The following is a 24,480-nucleotide window of genomic DNA, read 5'->3' as shown; positions in this document are numbered from 1 at the left end:
ATACATTCATGTTCATGGCTAGATGTTCTCTTATTTCTTGCCACTTAACCTATTGCGGAGCCCATGCTGCTCCATTGCGATCTCACCTCTGGGGCAGCCAGACCAGGCTGAGGCCCAGGCCATCCATCCATCCACTCTGACTGGAGGATGTGGGCCTGGTGAAGACAGAGACCGTTGACTGCTCCACTGCCCAGCCTCCCCTCACCCTCAGAGGGATCCATTGCCTGCACTTCTGTGGACAACACAGTTTCATTTAAGTAAAATTGAAATGTTAAATATGTAATGTTATGTATAAATCTGCTATATGCCCATATTGCGCTTTTTTTCTTTCTATGCTGCAAGCTGCTGCATAACTATGCATCTAGCGTTTTTTTCCAAAGATCGTCCATAGATAGTATGGTTTGTTCTTATTATAAAGGGGTGGCTAAACCCTGTCATGTATGACAGCAGACTGATTTGGATTTCAATCAACTCTAGCAGAGATCCAGGACCGAGTTTGGCAGTCCACATTATGATAGCAGACTAGGGAGAGCCAGAGAGAAACAGACTAGAACATTTGCTTTGAGATAGAAGAGGGTTTGACCAGCGAGAATAGGGAATTTGGTGACTATGGGAGAGCTGTGACTTCCCCCTAGTGGAAGAGATGCAGCACTGTAACATTACTTGAATTTTGTACAAGTATTTAATCAGAAATTGCACTTTTTCATGACATTATCAATGTTCATTTTTGTCTTTGGTCAGTCAAAACCTCAATGTGTTTGCTCGCAGAAAGATTGAATGAGTGACAATAACCTCAGCAGGATTGATTGACACGTCCTTAGTCCAAATCTAGCTCATGTATTTTAGAGAGGTGATTGCATTTTCATTAGGTCTTATTTTAAACTATTCAGGAGACAGAAAAAATTACTGCGGTGTTTAGGCCAATTCTGTCTTAACAGTATTTTTATCAAGACTAATCGTAATTGTCTGTAAAAAAAAAAAAAAAATTCAATGAATTGACTCATTGCTCAAATGATTCCAATTTAAGCACTAGTAAAAGTAGTTATCTGGAAATTGCCTTCTCTGGAACATGAGTAGGTAAAATCAAACTGTTTGCACCTCAACAAACATTTCAGAAAAATAACCACATGCATTTTGATGATTCATCTATTTGCAAACAGGTTTGTCCAACTTTTTAGATGTACACCTAATATACACCTGCTCACTTGTCTGTCTCCTTTTCTGCGCTTGATCAGGTTAATGTGATTTGAGACCCCAGGTATATACTGTACGTTAAAGCCATACGCAGATGTGCAAGCTCGCTCACTCCTGCAGGGAATGGACAGAGAAGGGTCCTCTGGACTGATACAGAAATGATTACATAGAATGAATAGCTACAGAAAATGCTTTATATACCATAAAGCTATATTTTGTCTATATGTGTATATATTTATAAATATCTATAAATCCGTTCTGTAAGTGTTTCCAGTTAATTTAGCAACAGGGAGACAAGTAGTTCAGTTAAAACTGAGCCAGACCAGATTTTTTTCAAATGCCATGTTTTTTTTTGAATTGACCTTGATTCTCTAAAAGCAAAAGTAAGCAAAAGTAAATCAACCAGCATAATACCAGCAGCGCAAAACCCTAACCCTCACCAGCTAACATCTGTTCTATATGGGACCTGAAAACAGCAGAACATCTGGTTATTACACACAAAAGACATGAAGCCCTCCAAAGTCGACTTGTTGCTTAGCTACTTGTATGTTCAACAATGTTATCAGGAACCACTGAGCTCATGACACAATCACAGCTTTCTTTGTCGCATTCAGTAAAATGTCAAGAAAAAACACACTTCTTGATATATATTTTTGTACAAAGGTAATTTTATCCCTTGCTTATGTACTCTGTACCTCCCCTTTTCCTCCCGTGGGCTGTTGTATACATTGTTTGTGTAAATGTTGATTTAAAATGGGGAAGAAAATAAATCTGACCTAATGGACTGAGTGAGCAGAGTGGTTGCCGTGACACCCTGGTAACTGTCGCCTATACTTTGCCTTTTCTGGCCTATCGATACAATATGGGATTGTCCTGTCATTACATTTTTGTCCATTTTTAACGAGATGGAAAACGTCATCTGTTCTTTGTGGGTTGTTCTCCGATATTCTATCTTTCATGGAAAGACAAAAAGATTATAAAAAAAATCTAAAAGTAAATGTTGATGCTCCTTTTGTCTTTGTGCTGTTATGTGTTGTCCTCTCCCCTAATAGGACATTACTTTTAAAAAGCAACGAAACCCTTTGAATACAGCTTATGTGGCATCGATTCGAGTCAAACAGTTATTAAAAATTGACTAAAGTTTAAATAGGATAATTTTGGTCATGTCAGTCTCATCGGAGTTTGGAACGTGCATCACAACGGGTTGAAGGTTGGGTTTGGATTTGATTATGTCAAATTTTCCCACTAACATGGGATGAACACCTGCGGAGATTGCTTTCTAATAGTTTACAGTGAGACAAACCTGCCCAGCAGCTCCGACTTTGTTGACGTAAGACATTTTTTAACCTTAAGATGTTAAACTGCTCAACTAAAACATCCTTGGCAAAAAAAAGTCAACATTTATTACAGATTTCTTGAGTCATTTTAAAGTCATTCTGCTTCCGTCTCATGGGGGTCACGCATCATTAACCAAACGCGGAATCGGCTAGGAAACACCTCCAAGAATGAAATCTCGTTTTCTAATGAGTAACAGAAAAACAAGTGCCAATTGGCATGTTCAGTGGCTCTAACGTCGTCACGCAGTTATAGCGACTTTGTTTAGAAAGTGTCACTGATTACCATATTTTGAACATCTTAGAAAATGCTCTTTATTAAGTCACAGCTGTCAAATGCAAACGCATATTCACAAAATCCAGATTGACTAAATGCAGATACAGAATTTCATGCAGTCCTTGATACCACTGCAGCGCTGTGAACATCCAGAAGAAAGGGAGAGCAGTAAAACAGGTTCATGTTGTGTATTGAACTACTAGCTATCAAGACAGAGTTAAAAGAGAACGATACAGAAAGACCGCTAAAATATTGCTTGTCTTAAAAAACAACAATACATATGTTGATGTAGTAATATGTACAGAATGGAGAGCACAAAAATGCTTGTATTTGGTCACTGTGCTTTGAAATCTAAACCAGGTTGTGTTAACGTAATGACAGCCAGACACGGAGTTAGGACCAATGTAAGAACAGTGCAAGGCAATGGACTGGATACATCTCTAAATTAAAGATTCTAAAATAATCATTAAAATGAAAAACAAAACAGCCTCTTCAGGGTTTATTTCTTTCCTAACAATTAACATTACTTTGAATTATTAACTTTGAATATAATGGAGTTGAGACCAGTAAATGCACTGACAGTACAGGCAAGAGCACCTTCAATGTAGGCTCTTGTCGATATACTTTGCAACCCACCATTTACACGTAATGTGAATTCTAGAGGGATCAGTTGAGCACCAACAATGTATTATACAGAATCAGAATACACCTAGTAAAATGTACAAGTGAGTTCAAAACAAGGCAGCACTCGCTGTGTCCGAGCATAGTGGCGATACCAAACTAGAAAAACTGTTAGTTGAGTGACTTGTAGAGAAGTGGTTGAGAAACTGCTGGCAAAACTAAAAACTCCTTGTTGAAATTGACTATGAACTCCAGACATGGCTATGGAAATCCACCTGCTAGGGACAGTAAACTCACCAATTAGTCAAAAAAATGTATATAACCCCTTCGATGCATTCCGAGCTTTGAAAATATTGTTTTATAATAAATACAACATAAAATGAACCTCAAGCACTCCCGTGTACGAAGCTTTGTTTCAACTCCTCTTCATACTGACTGTTTAATTACAAATATTGGAAATATGACAGTTATCACTCATCTATTAGCCTGGTCACAGATCTGTTTGTGCTACCATGTCACCAACATGTTTGGCATGACACCACAAACTGATCTGGGTCCAGGCTACTAATCTACTGCATTTCAATGAGACTTACAGTTAGTAAAAGTGAAATATCAGACACCAAACAGTGAAGCAGTCCGTTAATCTGAAGAAAAAAAACACCTTACATGGGAGATAGGAGTACTTACTTGAGGCCAATCCAATCTGGCAAAAACAAAGCGTGTATCAATACTAAGACACCTACACATAGAGTAAAGCATAAGATACCATGTGACCATTTTCCTCCTGAATGACAAAGGTTGATTCTCATATTTCAATTGATGAAACACAAACATCCAGCTAACAGTAAGAGTAAGGCAGAGATAGTAGAGCATGTAAGGGCACAAGCAAGACCAAGCGGAGGGTTGTGGTGGTTGGGTTGGGGTTTGCACTGGTTCTGGATGAAGGGCAGGTGTGTGGTTGTGGTGATGTTCTGGACTTGAGTTCCTTTGGTTCTTCTAGTTGAGGCTCAGTCCAAGGCATTCGGGTCCAGCTAGAAACAGTCAAATGAAAAGTACAATGAAATGAAAATAAAATAAGCAAGCCCAGGGGCTTAGCAGTCGCTCCTCCACAGTTTAATGGTTTTGTCGTTTTCTAGCGCCGCAGACGCAATGATGTTCTCTGTGGGGTGGCAGGCAGTAGAAATCACCACATCTAGGACAGAGACGGTGGGAGGGAGAAGAGAAAAGCAGAGAATGAAACAGACATTATGTGAGCATTTTTCACCTCACAGTAATAATAACCAGTTCCATCAACCTCTTGTCATGACTCTCCCCTACCTGTATGGCCCTGTAGTTTCTGTACGATCTCCTTGGTCTGCAGGTTCCAGATGTACACCATGTTGTCCTCTGAGCCAGAGACAATCCACTGAGAGACAGAGCATAAGAAAGAGAATGATACTTCAGAAGTAGCTATTGGGAAAAGCATACAAGTAATCTCGAAAATCAATTTCTAGACATGCATGCAAGAGAGGGGATGAGTTTACCTTTCCACCGGTGACAGAGAAATTTGCAAATATGCAGTACTTTTCGTTTTTGTGGCCGGTGTATGTTTTCAAGCACTGAAATGAGAGGAGAACACTTACTGAAGAGAACATGTAAAGAACTGAAACCTTTGAATCAAGAGTATTCCACAATACCATGTTGGATCAAATTGCAACATGAATTAGCCATATCTTACCTTTCCTTTGCTGTAGTCCCAAAGCTTCAGGGTGCTACAAATTAAAATAAATAAAATTAAAATCACTGTTAGAAGACAGCATCCCAAAAGAAACAATGGTGAATAATTAATTAGCATTTATGAGTGATGAAGAAGCCTTTCTTTGTAGATTTGCTTGAGCGTTCCTTCCCATTGAAATGAAACTCTTTGGTCCAGTGGTACTGCACAGTCTAATAGGGCCCTCTACTGGTGCAGTAGTACATGACAAAGATGACGTGGTCCTGTATACAGTTGAAGTCGGAAGTTTACATACACCTTAGCCAAATACATTTCAACTCAGTTTTTCAAAATTCCTGACATTTAATCGTAGTAAACATTCCCTGTCTTAGGTCAGTTAGGATCACCACTTTATTTTAAGAATGTGAAATGTCAGAATAATAGTAGAGAGAATGATTTATTTCAGCTTTTATTTCTTTCATCACATTCCCAGTGGGTCAGAAGTTTACATACACTCAATTAGTATTTGGTAGCATTGCTTTAAAATTGTTTAACTTGGGTCAAACGTTTTGGGTAGCCTTCCACAAGCTTCCCACAATAAGTTGGGTGAATTTTGGCCCATTCCTCCTGACAGAGCTGGTGTAACTGAGTCAGGTTTGTAGGCCTCCTTGCTCGCACACGCCTTTTCAGTTCTGCCCACAAATGTTCTATAGGATTGAGGTCAGGGCTTTGTGATGGCCACTCCAATACCTTGACTTTGTTGTCCTTAAGCCATTTTGCCACAACTTTGGAAGTATGCTTGCAGTCATTGTCCATTTGGAAGACCCGTTTGCGACCAAGCTTTAACTTCCTGACTGATGTCTTGAGATGTTGCTTCAATATAGCCACATAATTTTCCTTCCTCATGATGCCATCTATTTTTTGAAGTGCACCAGTCCCTCCTGCAGCAAAGCACCCCCACAGCATGATGCTGCCACCCCCGTGCTTCATGGTTGGGATGGTGTTCTTCAGCTTGCAAGCAACCCACTTTTTCCTCCAAACATAACGATGGTCATTATGGCCAAACAGTTCTATTTTTGTTTCATCAGACCAGAGGACATTTCTCCAAAAAGTATGATCTTTGTCCCCATGTGCAGTTGCAAACCGTAGTCTGGCTTTTTATGGCGGTTTTTTTTTGCTGAGCGGCCTTTCAGGTTATGTTGATATAGGACTCATTTTACTGTGGATATAGATACTTTTGTACCTGTTTCCTCCAGCATCTTCACAATGTCCTTTGCTGTTGTCCTGGGATTGATTTGCACTTTTCACACCAAAGTACGTTCATCTCTAGGAGACAGAACGCGTCTCCTTCCTGAGCGGTATGACGGCTGCGTGGTCCCATGGTGTTTATACTTGCGTACTATTGTTTGTACAGATGATAGTGGTACCTTCAGGCATTTGGAAATTGCTCCCAAGGATGAACCAGACTTGTGGAGGTCTACAATTTTTTTCTGAGGTCTTGGCTGATTTCTTTTGATTTTCCAATTATGTCAAGCAAAGAGGCACTTAGTTTGAAGGTAGGCCTTGAAATACATCCACAGGTACACCTCCAATTGACAAAAATTATGTCAATTAGCCTATCAGAAGCTTCTAAAGCCATTACATAATTTTCTGGAATTTTCCAAGCTGTTACAATTTAGTGTATGTAAACTTCTGACCCACTGGAATTGTGATACAGTGAATTATAAGTTAAATAATGTGTCTGTAAACAATTGTTGGAAAAATTACTTGTGTCATGCACAAAGTAGATGTCCTAACCGACATGCCAAAACTATACTTTGTTAACAAGAAATTTGTGGAGTGGTTGAAAAACAAGTTTTAATGACTCCAACCTAAGTGTATGTAAACTTCAGACTTCAACTGTATATGTCTTATCCTACTAAATTTGAGGGAAAGTGACAGTGCTCTACTGATAATCTAACACTCACTTGTCCAATGTGGCAGCCAGAATGTATTTGCCATTTGGTGAGAACTTCACAAATGACACCGGGGGGTTGTCATCATCTGCAAAAGACAGAAGAATACTATACAATGTTATACTTCCTATAGCTAGGTTTCCATAAATGTGGCAATTTCTTTTCAAGCAAATATTCTAATATTCAGTAAAAAGAACATGCACATTTTACCAACAACGGTGTGTTTCCATCAAACTGGCTTATTGCCAATAAAAGGCTGTGCGTAATGACGTAGGCAACACAAAAAGCACTTTGTCATAACTTTTCATTTACAGAATAAAAAAGCAGACATTCTATGCGTTTCCATCCCATTTCTAACTGTTGATGGTTTTGTCACAACAACAACAAAATCTGTGATGAACAGCAAATGTGCCCACTATGGTCTTGGCATGCGCTCTAGCCAACAGCTCGCAGATACAGTGCTGAGGGTACATGATGAGATTATGGATAAGAGTGATATCATTTTTATTTGTCAATTGGCAGCCAATAATCAATCATCATGTCACCAGCAAACAAATTAAGACTCTGGATATCTATTGAGGAAAGCAGCATCAAACTCATCTCCATGCACTTTCACCACCCTGTGAAGTTCATCATAACTTATTTTATCTGTAGCCTAATAAACTGTGCATGCTTTTTTAAGTCCAGGTAGTGACTGCAAATGTACCTCGATATGATGGTTATTCCATCAACAATTGCACAATAAATAGTTTCCACTGCCATTTGTCGCATAATCTAATAACCGACAAGAAAATTATCCACCCGTCTAGCGTATTTGATTTTGTCAACATTTAGGACATTCACCGACAATTTCCATCAGGCCTGTTGTGACACTTTTATCCGACAGGTACTTTACTCGCATAAAAATGGTTGGATTGAAACCTGGTTACAGATGCTGCCATTCTGGCTGGTGAAGCTTACCAATTAGTGTTTTCAGACACTGTCCTGATGCTGTGTCCCAGATTCGGCTATGGACAGACAGGAGATATTAACGTCAATACTGTTTCATACATTTCTCAAACAATATCCAAATAATATTTACGATAAATTAGCCATCATTAAAACGCAGATGTTCTTTTAGGTCATTAAGTTAATACACTTACAGGCATATCTTTGCAAAGTACATTCAACAAAATGAAAAAATGAAAAATCCCTCACCAGAGGCCATCGTAGCTGCTGGACACAATCAATGAGCCATCTCTGTTGAAATGGACCTGCAGGGCAACATAGAGCAGATTAGAGATATATGCAGACTGACCAGATGGTGTGATAATCAACTACTATAAGCAGAAAAATCTATTATCTGAAGTAGATTGTTTTTAGGTTCATTGAAGATGTCTACATGTGCATAGTCTCTTACTGCTGAGACTGGGTCGGAGTGAGCCGGCAGGGTCTTCAAGCATTTTCCGGTTTTAACATCCCATATCCGCACGCTCTCGTCAAACTAGAAGAGAACTCATGTTAGCACACAATGCAACAAATATTCATCACTACTTGGTAGAAATCAGGGTTAGCAATAACCTTTTCTACGTACAAATATAGGAATGCTGCATTAGTGTATTAGCAGGTAGGACTCACTGATCCAGACACGATGAGATTGGACTGGGGGTTAAAGTTGCAGCAGAAGACATAGTTGCTGTGGCCTTTCAACGTCTTCAAACATTTCCCCTGCAATAAAGGAAAGGAGTGGGTTTTAATGAAACGTTCACAGTAAGAGCTCATTATGGTCGATCGAGCATCTACTGCAGGGTCTGGAAGTAGCGTTTATGATGCAATTGCAGAGAAAACAGTTGAAGGTAGTTTCTCGAGCCATTGCTTAATAGCATTAGTGCAATGACTGGAAGTCTACCGGAACAACAGACTTTCAGTCATTGCGCTAACGCTAGTTAGCATTGGCTCGCGAAACTACCTCTTAACTTCCATCATACTGGACGCAGACACATAAAAATTGTATCCGTGAGTTCATCTGACTCTTGCACTATCCCTTTAACACCATGATAACGTGGGTGAAAAAAGGACCCCTACCCAGTGGGCATACGACATGATAAAGACATATTTTTCTGGTTGAAATCTGGTCGAGACGTCTTGTAACCAAATCACAACCAGATTAAGATGCATTTTTCAATACATCTTATTTTGATTGATATCTGTTTTTTGGTTTAAATCTGAACAGTTATCTAAATCCTACTCAATTAATAGAAACCAATCTATACTGAACAAAAATATAAATGCAACATGTAAAGTATTGGTCCCATGTTTCATGAGCTGAAATAAAAGAACCCAGAAATGTTCCATACGCACAAAAAGCTTATTTCTCTCAAATGTTGTGCACACATTTCTTTACATCCCTGTTAGTGAGCATTTCTCTTTTGACAAGATAATCCATCCACCTGACAGGTGTGGCATATCAAGAAGCAGGTTAAACAGCATGATCATTACACAGGTGCACGTTGTGCTGGGGACAATAAAAGGTCACTCTAAAATGTGCAGTTTTGTCACACAACACAATGCCACAGATGTCTTAAGTTTTGAAGGAGCATGCAATTGGCATGCTGACTGCAGGAATGTCCACCAGAGCTGTTGCCAGAATTTAATGTTAATTTCTCTACCATAAGCCGCCTCCAAACTTGTTTTAGAGAATTTGGCAGTACATCCAACCGGCCTCACAACCGCAGACCACATGTACAGTTGTGGTCAAAAGTTGAGAGAATGACACAAATACTAATTTTCACAAAGTCTGCTGCCTCAGTTTTGATGATGGCAATTTGCATATACTCCAGAATGTCATATAGAGTGATCAGATGAATTGCAATTAATTGCAAAGTCTCTCTTCGCCATGAAAATGAACTTAAATCCCCCCAAAACGTTTCCACTGCATTTCAGCCCTGCCACAAAAGGACCAGCTGCCATCATGTCAGTGATTCTCTCATTAACACAGGTGAGAGTGTTGACGAGGACAAGGCTGGAGATCACTCTGTCATGCTGATATAGTTAGAATAACAGACTGGAAGCTTTAAAAGGAGGGTGGTGTTTGAAATCATTGTTCTTCCTCTGTTAACCATGGTTACCTGCAAGGAAACACGTGCTGTCATCATTGCTTTGCACAAAAAGGGCTTCACAGGCAAGGATATTGCTGCTAGTAAGATTGCACCTAAATCAACCATTTATCGGATCATCAAGAACTTCAAGGAGAGAGATTCAATTGTTGTGAAGGTGTCAGGGCGCCCAAGAAAGTCCAGCAAGCGCCAGGACCGTCTCCTAAAGTTGATTCAGCTGCGGGATCGGGGCACCACCAGTGCAGAGCTTGCTCAGGAATGGCAGCAGGCAGGTGTGCGTGCATCTGCACGCACAGTGAGGCGAAGACTTTTGGAGGATGGCCTGGTGTCAAGAAGGGTAGCAAAGAAGCCACTTCTCTCCAGGAAAAACATCAGAGACAGACTGATATTCTGCAAAAGGTACAGGGATTGGACTGCTGAGGAGTGGGGTAAAGTCGTTTTCTCTGATGAATCCCCTTTCCGATTGTTTGGGGCATCCAGAAAACACCTTGTCCGGAGAAGACAAGGTGAGCGCTACCATCAGTCCTGTGTCATGCCAACAGTAAAGCATCGTGAGACCATTCATGTGTGAGGTTGCTTCTCAGCCAAGGGAGTGGCCTCACTCACAATTTTGCCTAAGAACACAGCCATGAATAAAGAATGGTACCATCACATCCTCCAAGAGCAACTTCTCCCAACCATCCAAGAACAGTTTGGTGACGAACAATGCCTTTTCCAGCATGATGGAGCACCTTGCCATAAGGCAAAAGTGATAACTAAGTGGCTCGGGGAACAAAACATTGAAATGGCCAGGAAACTCCCCAGACCTTAATCCCATTGAGAACTTGTGGTCGATCCTCAAGAGGCAGGTGGACAAACAAAAACCCATAAATTCTGACAAACTCCAAGCATTGATTATGCAAGAATGGGCTGCCATCAGTCAGGATGTGGCCCAGAAGTTAATTGACAGCATGCCAGGGCGGATTGCAGAGGTCTTGAAAAAGAAGGGTCAACACTGCAAATATTGACTCTTTGCATAAACTTTATGTAATTGTCAATAAAAGCCTTTGACACTTATGGAATGACTGTAATTATACTTCAGTATACCATAGTAACATCTGACAAAAACTTTTGACCACGACTGTAAACACGCCAGCCCAGGACCTCCACATTTGGCTTCTTCACCTGCTGGATCGTCTGAGACCAGCCACCCGGACAGCTGATGAAACTGAGGAATATTTCTGTCTGTAATAAAGTCATTTTGTGGGGAAATACTCCTTCTGATTGGCTGGGCCTGTCTCCCCAGTGGATGGGCCTGGCACCCATAGCTGCGCCCCTGCCCAGTCATGTGAAATCCATAGATTAGGATCTAATGAATTTATTTCAATTGACCGATTTCCATTTATGAACTGTAACTCAGTAAAATCGTTGTAATTGTTGCATGTTGTGTTTATATTTTTGTTCAGTATATATAAACATGTGCATAGTGTTTGTGGGCCATGCACCCATTGCATATAAGACACTAGAACCATTACAATTATTAAAATTGGAGTAATGTTCTTTTTCCACAGGGTTTACGTGATTCAGCTTAGCACACTTGGCAAACAACAGCTGACAGAGCGCACCAAAGCGGGTTAGGGTCTCGTGGCATACTGTACCCAGTCAGCAAACTGGGCTCGGGCCTATTCTGTTTGAGACCCGGGGGACTTGACTCGGATCAGCAGGTGATGAAATACCAAAACATTTTTTTTTTTTTTTTTTTTTTCAATAAGGTGATATATTTCACCTCCAAGTTATCGAATTCGCTAGGTCATTAAAAGCTCAAACTTGTGACAGTCTCTGCGGTCCTATAGTGATCAGAGATGGTCCCTAATTTAGAGAATCTCTGATGCTATAAATGCTTTTGCATTTACTACAGGCTGTGGCAGTGTTTTTCGTAGTTGCAATCCAGCCAATTGAAAAGTGTGCATTCACTTCCATAACATTTGTTCTAGGCTACCAGCATGTAAGATAAACATGTACAATAATAAAGGATACCCTAATTAAATTTCACTACCTTTAAAATGCAGTAAAACTGCAGTACAATGGAATAATGGTTAAATTTATTATATATGGTAGCTTGCTGTGTGTGTTGGCTTCTAATGGTAATCTTTTATATTTGTTAGCTAATTGCACTGTTAATTGTACTGCATGTTTTCTTCTGTTCCACTGAATGCTGTTTTGATGTTTCTATTATGACAAAATAAAATAACAAGTAGGCCTGTCTTATTTCAGTATCCTACTACAATCCACCATATTTGACAAAACCCTTATTATTGCACCTGAATTAGACCCTGAAAATATGTCCATTATATTTTTCCTTAAAGCTTTTAAGCAATTAACAATGTGTTCAGTAATTGTATTTTAATTTCAGTAGCTAAATTAGTAGGTAGACATATCAATTCATGCTACAACTTGGATTGGAATCTGTGCTTCACACGCAGCAATAGATCTCTGTGCGCAGGCAGCCAGCTTTTTCGAACGCATCTGTCAACATTCCATAAGGCAATTGGGACAGAGCGCCCAGTAGCCTACACAACACAGCTGGAAAACGACAGTTTCTCGAAATGTACACATTTTTTAATTTAATTTGACTGTAAAGTGGTAGTCCCGGTTCTCCTGCACTCTTGTTTTACTTTTGTAAGTAAAGCGGCGGTTTGTTGGGGAGAAGAACATCAAGGAAAGATTTGCAAGCTAGCTAAAGCTAGCTATTTTAGATGGCTAACGTTGCACCCTGGCTAATCCTCCATGGACATGGTAAATGTACAGTTTTACCTGTTGTAGCCATTGGTTGTAGCTAGCTAACTTAGCTAACGTTTTGACCTTTTGATATCTGTCAAATATACCTGTGAGTCATGTAAAGTTTCTCCCATTTCTCTCTTGCTCATTCTCCGTCTCTCAGCCAAATTCAAACTTTCGCAGTTGCAGAAGAGATTTGCCAATTACACCCATTTCTAACAATATTTGTTGTGGGAATGATATGACACCACAACTTTTTTTTAAAGGAATATTTTGTCTCTTTACGCACTTAAAGTTTTGCATTTAACTTTCTTTAAGACTGCAAAGCTGTCCTCAATTGGGGGAACCTCTGTCCGGGACAATGTCCTCAGGATTATGGAGAGGTGTGCTTATAAAAAGTTGTTTGAATATTACATGTATTAGGATTAAGAAAAACTTTACCATTTAGAGATTCGTTTTTTTTTTTTTTTTATCCAACTACTGTCTAATTTTGATATCCTCTTAAAATGTTTCAGATTGATGACCAATTAATTAATGTCCCACTTCAATATGAAGGGACAGAGGAACAAATATACCTTTGCCACCACTTGTGTGTGCTCAATTGCAGTTGGTAAGTAAATGTGAGCAGTTGAGACATTTGACATAGACAATGAGACATGTTTAGTACATTATGACTGTTAAAGATATTTTACTGTGCGTTACTGTTTTTTCGTGTCCTGCATGCCCAAATTATGCCAATCATTAATTTATTTTATTCTCTTTTTATGCTTACAGTAAGTCTCATGAAAAGCCAGAAAACTCAGGAGCTCGATGTGTTGCGAGCCCTCCGGAAAGTCCTAAAATATGCCCCTGACAGCCGTGGTGGTGGAGGACTCAAAGTATGTTTATGAGCTAGTTGCTCTTTTTTGAAGACATCTCTAAGCTATAACTGCCGCAAACTTCTTCAACTAGTACCATGGAAATACTTATAGCCAGCTGAGTCCAAAATTTCTTTAGGAATGTTCTTTTCAAGTTCTTTTAAAATCTAAAATTGATAAAAGTTGTAATGAGCCGATTCTCTTCACTGCAGATCTGACCCATCACACCACTCTTCAAGAGGGCCACTACACTCCAAATCGCATTCTGTGCTCAGAGGTCCTTGATGAGGATCTACCCCATCACACCACTCTTACTAATCATTCATAAATTAAAACAATGGGCATTTATATACTCTGTCCCAGTCTTTTATTTTACCCCCTTTTCAATTACGATCTTGTCTCATCGCTGCAACTCCCCAACGGGCGGGAGTGGCGAAGGTCGAGTCACGCGTCCTCCGAAACATGACCCGCCAAACCGCGCTCCTTAACACCCGTCCGCTTAACCTGGAAGCCAGCTGCACCAATGTGTCGGAGGAAACGCCATTCAACTGAGGACCGAGGTCAGCCTGCAGGTGCCCGGCCCGCCACAAGGAGTCGCTAGAGTGCGATGAGCCAAGTAAAGCCCCCCCGGCCAAACCCTCCCCTAACACGGACGACGCTGGGCCAATTGTGCACCGCCCTATGGGACTCCCGGACATGGCCGGTTGTGACACAGCCTGGGATCGAACCCGGGTGCCTTAGACCGCTGCACCACTCGGGAGGCCTGTCCCAGTCTTTCTATGCATGTAATGTCTGTGGGTGAATTATGAAACAATTACTGTATGCAGATGTGCAAATCATTGATGTAGATTTGTTTTTGCCATTGCTTGATCTGCTTTAAATGTAAGAATATGTTGCAGATTTAAACTTCAATTGGTGACTATGGAAACAAATAGAAATGTAATGAACAATGTTTTCAATATCCAACTTTATCCTCTGCAATACTTTTTACAGTAGGTAATAAGCGGGATTTGTTTTAGTATACATTTTATGGAAAAGACATGAATATATTTCTGAACGATGCATCACGCTGCCATGTTGACAATATGAGCCGGTGGCACAGATTAATTTGATTTGAGCAGAGCGCTCCGCCATCACCTGTTTTAGTCGGTCACGTGGCAGGCCCAGTGGACCCCAGTTCAGTCTAATCAAATTCCCTCATTACTCTAATGAATAAAAGTTGACGTTTTTGTTGTTGATGAATTGTTGTACACTGCTTTTTACATTATCTGCACTGACTGCTAAGCACTTTATCCCAGTCCTTCCAGTGCAATTTATGTACAGATGTATATTTGGTGATATGTATTTAGGGCTGGGCGGTATACCGTATTTTACTATATACACACCGGTATTGATGCATGGACCGGTTTGGGTTTTTACTTAACCTTCTATAACGGTATTTAAAATGTTTGGTTTGTTAAATGTGTAACTCTGCCCTGTGTAATGTCCGTTTTTATAGTTTACTACGCTACTTGAGTCGTCTCTCTCTGCTCCCTTTGTTTTTAATTTTGAAAAAATGTGCTAAAATTTCTAAAACCTATTTTTGCTTTGTCATTATGCGGTATTGTGTGTAAATTGATGATTTTTTTTATTTAATACATTTTTGAATATGGCTGTAACATAACAAAATGTGGAAAGGGGGAAGGGGTCTGAATACTTTCCAAACGCACTATATATAATATAATAATATGCCATTTAGCAGACGCTTTTATCCAAAGCGACTTACATTTTTACGTATGGGTGGTCACGGGGATCGAACCCACTACCCTGGCGTTACAAGCGCCATGCTCTACCAATTGAGCTACAGAGGATATAGTACCAGTGAAAAGTTTGGACACCTACTCACTCCAGGGTTTTTATTTTTACTATTTTCTACATTGTAGAATAATAGTGAAGACATCAAAACTATGAAATAACACATATGGAATCATGTAGTAACAAGAAAAGTGTTAAACAAATCAAAATATATTATATATTTGAGATTCTTCAAAGTAGCCACCCTTTGCCTTGATGACAGCTTTGCACACTCTTGGCATTCTCTCAACCAGCTTCATGTGGAATGCTTTTCCAACAGTCTTGAAGGAATTTATTTCCTTCTTAATGCGTTTGAGCCAATCAGTTGTGTTGTGACAAGGTAGGGGTGGTATACAGAAGATAGCCCTATTTGGTAAAAGACCAAGTCCATATTATGGCAAGAACAGCTCAAATAAGCAAAGAGAAACGACAGTCCATCATTACTTTAAGACATGAAGGTCAGTCAATCCGGAAAATGTCAATAACCTTAAAAAGTTTCTTCACATGCAGTCGCAAAAACCATCAAGCGCTATGATGAAACTGGCTCTCATGAGGACCGCCACAGGAAAGGTAGACCCAGAGTTACCTCTGCTGCAGAGGATAAGTTCATTAGAGTTACCAGCCTCAGAAATCAGCAATTAACTGCACCTCAGATTGCAGCCCAAATAAATGCTTCACAGAGTTCAAGTAACAGACATTTCAACATCAACTGTTCAGAGGAGACTGCGTGAATCAGGCCTTCATGGTCAAATTGCTGCAAAGAAACCACTCCTAAAGGACACTAATAAGAAGAAGAGACTTGCTTCAGCCAAGAAACACGAGCAACGGACATTAGCACCGGTGGACATTAATAGTGTTTAACATGATTTTTTAACGACTACCTCATCTCTGTACCCCACACATACAATTATCTGTAAGGTCCCTTAGTCGAGCAGTGAACTTCAAACATATTCAAGACCCGGAATATCCCTTTGAGCTTGGTGAAATAATGAATTACACTTTAGATGGTGTATCAATACGCCCAGTCACTACAAAGATACAGGCGTCCTTCCTAACTCAGTTGCCAGAGAGGAAGGAAACCGCTCAGGGATTTCACCATGAGGCCAACGGTGACTTTAAAACAGAGTAGAATGGCTGTGGTAGGAGAAAACTGAGGATGGATCAACAACATTGTAGTTACTCCACAATAATAACCTAATTGACAGAGTGAAAAGGAAGCCGGCACAGAATAACAATATTCCAAAACATGCATCCTGTTTGCAACAAGGCACTAAAGTAAAACTGCTAAAAAATATGGCAAAGAAATGAACTTTATGTCCTGAATACAAATTGTTATGTTTGGGGCAAATCCAACATCATCACTGAGTACCACTCTTCATATTTTCAAGCATGGTATGGGTATGCTTGTCATCGGCAAGGACTACAGAGTTTATGATCAAAAGAAACGGAAGAGCTAAGCACAGGAAAAATCCAAGAGGAAAACCTGGTTCAATCTACTTTCAAACTGACACTGTGCGACAAATTCACCTTTCAGCAGGATAATAACCTAAAACAGAAGGCCAAATATACACTGGAGTTGCTTACCAAGACGACATTGAATGTTCCTGAGTGGCCTGGTTACAGTTCACTTAAAAATCGGCTTAAAAATCTATGGCAAGACTTGAAAATGGCTGTCTAGCAGTGATCAACAACCAACTTACATTTACATTTTAGTCATTTAGCAGATGCTCTTATCCACTTACAGTGGATAAGCAACTTACAGTTAGTGAGTGCATACAAACTTGACAGAGCTTGAAGAATTTTAAAAAGAATGTGCAAATATTCATGCCAAAGATCATTCTAACATGTATTGACTCAGGGGGTTGAATACTTAAGTAATCAAGATTAGTGTTTTATTTTTGATAATAATTAAAAATTAATTCCACTGACATTCAAGTATTTTGTGTAGATAAAAAAAAAGAAAAGAAAAAAAGACAAATCCATTTTATTCCCACCTTGTAACAACAAAATGTGGAAAAAGTAAAACGGTGTGAATACTTTCTGAAGGCACTGTATGTGTTGCCACCCTAGGGTCATGCACTACTCAAAACAAATGTAGAACTTTTATTATTCAAAAACATAAAATACGGTCAACTTAAAAAACATTGTGACCTGATATTTTGGCCATGTATTTGCTACTGATTATTCGATGTTGTCAAGTCATTTTATATATTTTTTTACATTAGAAAAGCCAGGCCTCTAGCCATCCTGAATGACATGTCCTCCTAAAACTTCTTATAACAAACTCTGATAGTGATGGGGGAAAATTGTATACAGTAGAGTATCACAATATTATTTTGTACAATATTGTATCAATTCTATGACTCCAAGTATTGATTGTTAAAGAATAACAATTTTACATGGCAGTTAATGTTAGCTAGCGCTAGTCGGCTGTACCTGTGCCAAAACTCAGGTATTTCTCCTTCTCTAGCTTGTTATAAAAATAAAAATAAATTGTGAGCCAACATGTTTTTTTTTACATTTACATGACTGATCAAAACTCATTTTATCATGGCCCCTTTATTGTCCCTCTGCAGCAGACATGGTAAGCAATATGTTTGGAACATCGAATCGCAATAACATTGCAGTATGGAATCACAATACAAATAGAATCGTGACAATTGTAATACATATCGTATTGGCAGATAAGCATCGTGATAACAGGGGTTAAAGCAACAACAAACAATGCCATAACTGACACTTAAGTTGATCTCAGATCGATTGTCTGGGGCCAAGTTAACCTCCCCTTTCATGTGAAAAAAAGTAATGACCGTCATGTTTTTTGGGAAGGAGGATCATTTTGTACATGTAATTTACTAAACTGTGAGTTTGACCAGTTCCAGTCCTTTTCAATACTGGAAATAAAACAATCACGTTTTTTACAGCAACAGTATTTTTTTCCTATATATTTTATGTAAAATTAACTGGGCTTACAGTGGGGGAAAAAAGTATTTAGTCAGCCACCAATTGTGCAAGTTCTCCCACTTAAAGATGAGAGAGGCCTGTAATTTTCATCATAGGTACACGTCAACTATGACAGACAAAATGAGGAAAAAAAATCCAGAAAATCACATTGTAGGATTTTTAATGAATTTATTTGCAAATTATGGTGGAAAATAAGTATTTGGTCACCTACAAACAAGCAAGATTTCTGGCTCTCACAGACCTGTAACTTCTTCTTTTAGAGGCTCCTCTGTCCTCCACTCGTTACCTGTATTAATGGCACCTGTTTGAACTTGTTATCAGTATAAAAGACACCTGTCCACAACCTCAAACAGTCACACTCCAAACTCCACTATGGCCAAGACCAAAGAGCTGTCAAAGGACACCAGAAACAAAATTGTAGACCTGCACTAGGCTGGGAAGACTGAATCTGTAATAGGTAAGCAGCTTGGTTTGAAGAAATCAACTGTGGGAGCAATTATTAGGAAATGGAAGACATACTAGACCACTGATAATCTCCCTCGATCTGGGGCTCCACGCAAGATCTCACCCCGTGGGGTCAAAATGATCACAAGAACGGTGAGCAAAAATCCCAGAACTACACGGGGGGACCTAGTGAATGACCTGCAGAGAGCTGGGACCAAAGTAACAAAGCCTACCATCAGTAACACACTACGCCGCCAGGGACTCAAATCCTGCAGTGCCAGACGTGTCCCCCTCCTTAAGCCAGTACATGTCCAGGCCCGTCTGAAGTTTGCTAGAGTGCATTTGGATGATCCAGAAGAGGATTGGGAGAATGTCATATGGTCAGATGAAACCAAAATAGAACTTTTTGGTAAAAACTCAACTCGTCGTGTTTGGAGGACAAAGAATGCTGAGTTGCATCCAAAGAACACCATAACTACTGTGAAGCATGGGGGTGGAAACATCATGCTTTGGGGCTGTTTTTCTGCAAAGGGACCAGGACGACTGATCCGTGTAAAGGAAAGAATGAATGGGGCCATGTATCGTGAGATTTTGAGTGAAAACCTCCTTCCATCAGCAAGGGCATTGAAGATGAAACGTGGCTGGGTCTTTCAGCATGGCAATGATCCCAAACACACCGCCCGGGCAACGAAGGAGTGGCTTCGTAAGAAGCATTTCAAGGTCCTGGAGTGGCCTAGCCAGTCTCCAGATCTCAACCCCATAGAAAATCTTTGGAGGGAGTTGAAAGTCCGTGTTGCCCAGCGACAGCCCCAAAACATCACTGCTCTAGAGGAGATCTGCATGGAGGAATGGGCCAAAATACCAGCAACAGTGTGTGAAAACCTTGTGAAGACTTACAGAAAACGTTTGACCTGTGTCATTGCCAACAAAGGGTATATAACAAAGTATTGAGAAACTTTTGTTATTGACCAAATACTTATTTTCCACCATAATTTGCAAATAAATTCATTAAAAATCCTACAATGTGATTTTCTGGATTTTATTTTCTCATTTTGTCTGTCATAGTTGACGTGTACAGACCTCTTTCATCTTTTTAAGTGGGAGAACTTGCACAATTGGTGGCTGACTAAATACTTTTTTCCCCCACTGTATATCTGCTGTAAGGCTAATCTTTTTTTAAAGAATCTTGATTTTTCAATAAGTACCTTTCTTTTTGTTACGACCTATTTTGTATTTATTTTTTGCTCAGAAAACTTGGGGGCCAAATAAAATCGCCCGCTGGCCGAATTTTGCTCGCGGGCCGCCAGTTGACAATCCCTGACCACCTTCACCCTTTTCCTCAATCCAAGCCCATCTCCATTTATTTTTAACTGTTTTATCAAATGACAGTTATGTCTGCACTGGCTTTTACCATCAAGGCCTCCCATTGCACCACATATGCCTACAGTTCCATCAACAGTCTGGGGTAACTGGTAATTCAGGCTATGGTTTACGTTTTCTTTATTTTTTTTATTCAAGAGTAACCCATATTTGATTTTTAAATCATTTTCTTCACCTGCCACGTTAATGGTTAATGCTCCTAACCTGCTACGAAAAGTCACTTATTCTAGTCAAAACCGGCAGACCTGCCCTGAGAACAGTCTTTGTTTCCACTAATGCGATACATCCAAATAAATTGTAAACTGAAATTATAGCCACAGAAATAATTTAAGTTTGTGACAAAACAAGCAATTCATACAGTACAGAATTATTGTACCATCTAAATCACTGTGAAATATATTTTCAATAACAAAACATATAGTATTTTCAGTTGTTTGAAGCTGGTGGACGAAACAAAGTAAAATACTCAAGCGCAAGTGGATTCCACAAGATTCCACAGCCACAAGGTCTCCACCGTGTTGCGGGGAAATGGGATGTAGGGGAGGGGGGAAGAGTTGTTTATATATTAATTATTGTGTTGTTGCAATTCACCTAGCTTCCACATGGGTTAGGCATTCTACATGTAGCACATTAAACTGAATATACATTTTAATAACATTACATGGCAAAAATAGTAGCACTGGAAAATTACATCCTGAGTGATAAAGTATAGGCTTTGAATTACTTTGTCAGCAGCTACAGTATGCTACACACTGCTGTTTGAGTTGAGCGCTGCACATTATATAGACTGTTTAATTCCCTTCATCTGAACATCGGAGTGTCAGCAACAATAATGCATGTCATTTCAGTGCACACACCCTAACAGAGGGAGAAAAAAATATTTGAGAATAAATGTACTTTGGAATATATTTCTTAGAACAGACATGCTTCTGTATTAGGCTATGTAATCTCCAAACCAGCCCCCTTATTCTATATTTCTGAGAATAACCTCCCCATACTGCCTCTTACCGAGCTGACGTCCCAGATCTTTAGAGTCTTGTCATCAGATGCTGAAACCAGGAGGTTGGAGTCTGAGGACCAGGCAACATCCGAGATCCCCTGCAGATGACAAGTGAAAGGTCAACTTGGTTTGTGTCACACTAGAGGCATTTCCATTCAAAATCATTTAACGGATGCTTGAACTCACAAGTTTGTGTCCTGAAATTGTTTTCTCAAACTTTCCATCGTAAGCGCCCCAAATCTTTATCAGTTTGTCAGCAGCTGTAAAACAGACATTTCAAGACAAGTTACTTGAGCATTTTCAACTGAAATGCAGTGTTATCATTAGGGATGGGCATTTGAAATATTTTCACTATTTGAATAGCCAAAATACATGTGTTTTTTGTGAAACGTTCTTAGAAACCTGGGCACTTGATGCACAACTAGGGAGAGACACCAGCCCCTGCCCTTCCCCTGCCGCAGTAGCAAGCAGAGCAGCACTGTGTGAGACGGGAGGGAGAAAGTAGCCATACTTGCACTAGTCAGACAATCTTCTTGCTGCCATAGCATGTCATACCATCTGGTTAGTGATGGAATAAAATAAAAAATAAATAAAAAATAGAAAGTATTCCCACTTCTTGACTTTTTGCACATTTTGTGGTGTTAAAAGCTGGGATTAAAATGGATTGATTATTATTTTTTATATCTACACAAAATACTCAAATATTAAAGTGAAAGAAATTCTAAATAATTGTTTTACTAAATAATAAATAAAAATACACTAATATATCTTGATTACATAAGTATTCAACTCCGAGTCAATACATGTTAGAATCACCTTTGGAAGCGATTACAGCTGTGACTTTTTCTGGGTAAGTCTCTAAGAGCTTTGCACACCTGGATCGTAGAATATTTGTAGAACATTATTCTTTAAAAAATTCTTCAAGCTTTGTCAAGTTGTTAGTTGATCATTGTTAGACAGCCATTTTCAATTCTTGCCATAGATTTTAACCCGATTGTTTTTTTTTGGGGTTATTGTCCTGCTGAAAGGTGAATGTGTCGCCTAGTGTCTGTTGGAAAGCAGACTGAACCAGGTTTTCCTCTAGGATTTTGCCTGTGCTTAGCTCTATTCCGTTTATTTTTATCATAAAAATAACTCCCTAGTCCTTGCTGATGACAAGCATACCCATAACATGATGCAGCCACCACCATGCTTGAAAATATGAAGAGTGGTGCTCAATTATTGCAAACAGGATGCATGTTTTGGAATATTTTCATTCTGTACAGGCTTCCTTCTTTTCACTGTCAATTAGGTTAGTATTGTGGAGTAACTATCATGTTGTTGATCCACCCTCAGTTTTCTCCTACCACAGCCATTAAACTTTGTAACAGTTTTAAAATCACCATTAGCCTCATGGTGAAATCCCTGAGCGGTTTCCTTCCTCTCCGGCAACTGGGTTAGGAAGGACGCCTGTATCGTTGTAGTGACTCGGAGTATTGATACACCATCTAAAGTGTAATTCATCATTTCACCATGCTCAAAGGGATGGCCCCATGTAGCTCAGTTGGTAGAGCATGGCGCTTGCAACGCCAGGGTTGTGTGTTCGATTCCCACGGTGGGCCAGTATGAAAGAAGAAAAAAAAAATATGCACTCACTAAGTCGCTCTGGATAAGAGCGTCTGCTAAATGACTAAAAATGTTTTTTTTTAATGTAAAATATTCAATGTTTACTTTTTTTTTTTTACCCATCTACCAATAGGTCTGTGGTTGAATCTGTGTTTGAAATTCACTGCACGACTGAGGGACCTTGCAGATAATTGTATGTGTGGGGTACAGAGATGAGGTAGTCATTCAAAAATCTTGTTAAAGATTGTGGCGCAGTGGTCTAAGGCACTGCATCGCAGTGCTAACTGTGCCACTAGAGATCCTGGTTCGAATCCAGGCTCTGTCGCAGCCGGCCGCGACCGGGAGACTCATGGGCGGCGCACAATTGGCCCAGCGTCGTCCAGAGTAGGGGAGGGAATGGCCGGCAGGGATGTAGCTCAGTTGATAGAGCATGGCGTTTGCAACGCCAGGGTTGTGGGTTCGATTCCCACGGGGGGCAAGTATAAAAAAAATATATATATGTATTCACTAACTGTAAGTCGCTCTGGATAAGAGCGTCTGCTAAATGACTAAAATGTAAATGTAAATGTTAAACACCATTATTGCACACAGAGTGAGTCCATGCAACTTATTATGTGACTTAAGCACATTTTTACTCCTGAACTTATTTAGGATTGCCATAACAAAGGGGTTGAATACTTATTGACTCAAGACATTTCATATTTTATTAAATTTGTAAACATTTCTAAAAACATAATTCCACTTTGACATTATGGGGTATTGTGTGTAGGCCAGCGACAAAATCTCAATTTAATAATTTTTTTTATTCAGTCTGTAACAACAAAATGTGGAGGGGTGTGAATACTTTCTGAAGGCACTGTATCACAATATTATTTTGGACGATATTATACAGACTCCAAGTGTCGATTTGTAGTAGCAATGCTGGCGCTAGTCGGCCGTACCTGCGCCAAAACGATGGTATTTTTTTTATCCTATAGCTTGTTCTCCATCTTTTTAAATAATTTGAGCCAACATGTTCCGAGCACTTTTATTGCCATGAATGATCAAAACTCATTTTCTCATGCTCTCTCGTCTCTCTGCAGCAGACACATAGTGAGCAATATGTTTGGAACATCAAATCGCAATACATAGAATTGTGAGAACTGCAACACATATCGTATCGGCACCAAAGTATCGTAATTATATCATATTGTGAGGTCCCTGGCAATTCCCAGCCCTACATCTGGCAGTGCCTGTTTTGACTGCATCAAATCGATGTAAAGAAGCTAGCTACGCTAGCCAGCTAAGTTAGCCAACAAGCTAGCCAGCAAGGCTAACTGAGGCGGTTTTTCTGCACTCCCCGTCCTTGTCTACAACAACTCCATTCAAGATAAACTACAGCCTACCTGTTGGTTGCTCGTTGTAGTCGACTGCTTCTCATTAAGGTAACTTAATTCCGTAATTTTAATTCCATTTTGCATTGATTAGAAAT

General features: G+C 39.7%; 1 protein-coding gene across 1 annotated transcript in view; it reads right to left on the bottom strand.

Annotated features, from left to right (window-relative positions):
- Nucleotides 1-3,291: 3,291 nt before the first annotated feature.
- Nucleotides 3,292-24,480, bottom strand: part of LOC311128232 (WD repeat-containing protein 5-like) — a 35,224-nt gene continuing 14,035 nt past the window's right edge. Inside the window, exons 4-14 of the mRNA XM_084160267.1 lie at nucleotides 21,591-21,664; nucleotides 21,413-21,502; nucleotides 8,692-8,781; nucleotides 8,474-8,557; nucleotides 8,272-8,327; nucleotides 8,035-8,081; nucleotides 7,087-7,162; nucleotides 5,144-5,177; nucleotides 4,950-5,024; nucleotides 4,744-4,831; nucleotides 3,292-4,618 (exon numbers count right to left, since the gene is read on the bottom strand). Of these exons, the coding sequence (XP_084016393.1) occupies nucleotides 4,518-4,618; nucleotides 4,744-4,831; nucleotides 4,950-5,024; nucleotides 5,144-5,177; nucleotides 7,087-7,162; nucleotides 8,035-8,081; nucleotides 8,272-8,327; nucleotides 8,474-8,557; nucleotides 8,692-8,781; nucleotides 21,413-21,502; nucleotides 21,591-21,664 (815 nt within the window). The 3' untranslated portion in view covers nucleotides 3,292-4,517. The remainder of the gene's footprint in view (nucleotides 4,619-4,743; nucleotides 4,832-4,949; nucleotides 5,025-5,143; nucleotides 5,178-7,086; nucleotides 7,163-8,034; nucleotides 8,082-8,271; nucleotides 8,328-8,473; nucleotides 8,558-8,691; nucleotides 8,782-21,412; nucleotides 21,503-21,590; nucleotides 21,665-24,480) is intronic.

The sequence above is a fragment of the Coregonus lavaretus genome (genome assembly GCF_964263955.1).
Source record: "Coregonus lavaretus genome assembly, chromosome: 4".
Taxonomy (NCBI): domain Eukaryota; kingdom Metazoa; phylum Chordata; class Actinopteri; order Salmoniformes; family Salmonidae; genus Coregonus; species Coregonus lavaretus.
Note: the sequence above shows the minus strand (reverse complement) of the source record. Positions and strands in the feature narration are given on the sequence as shown.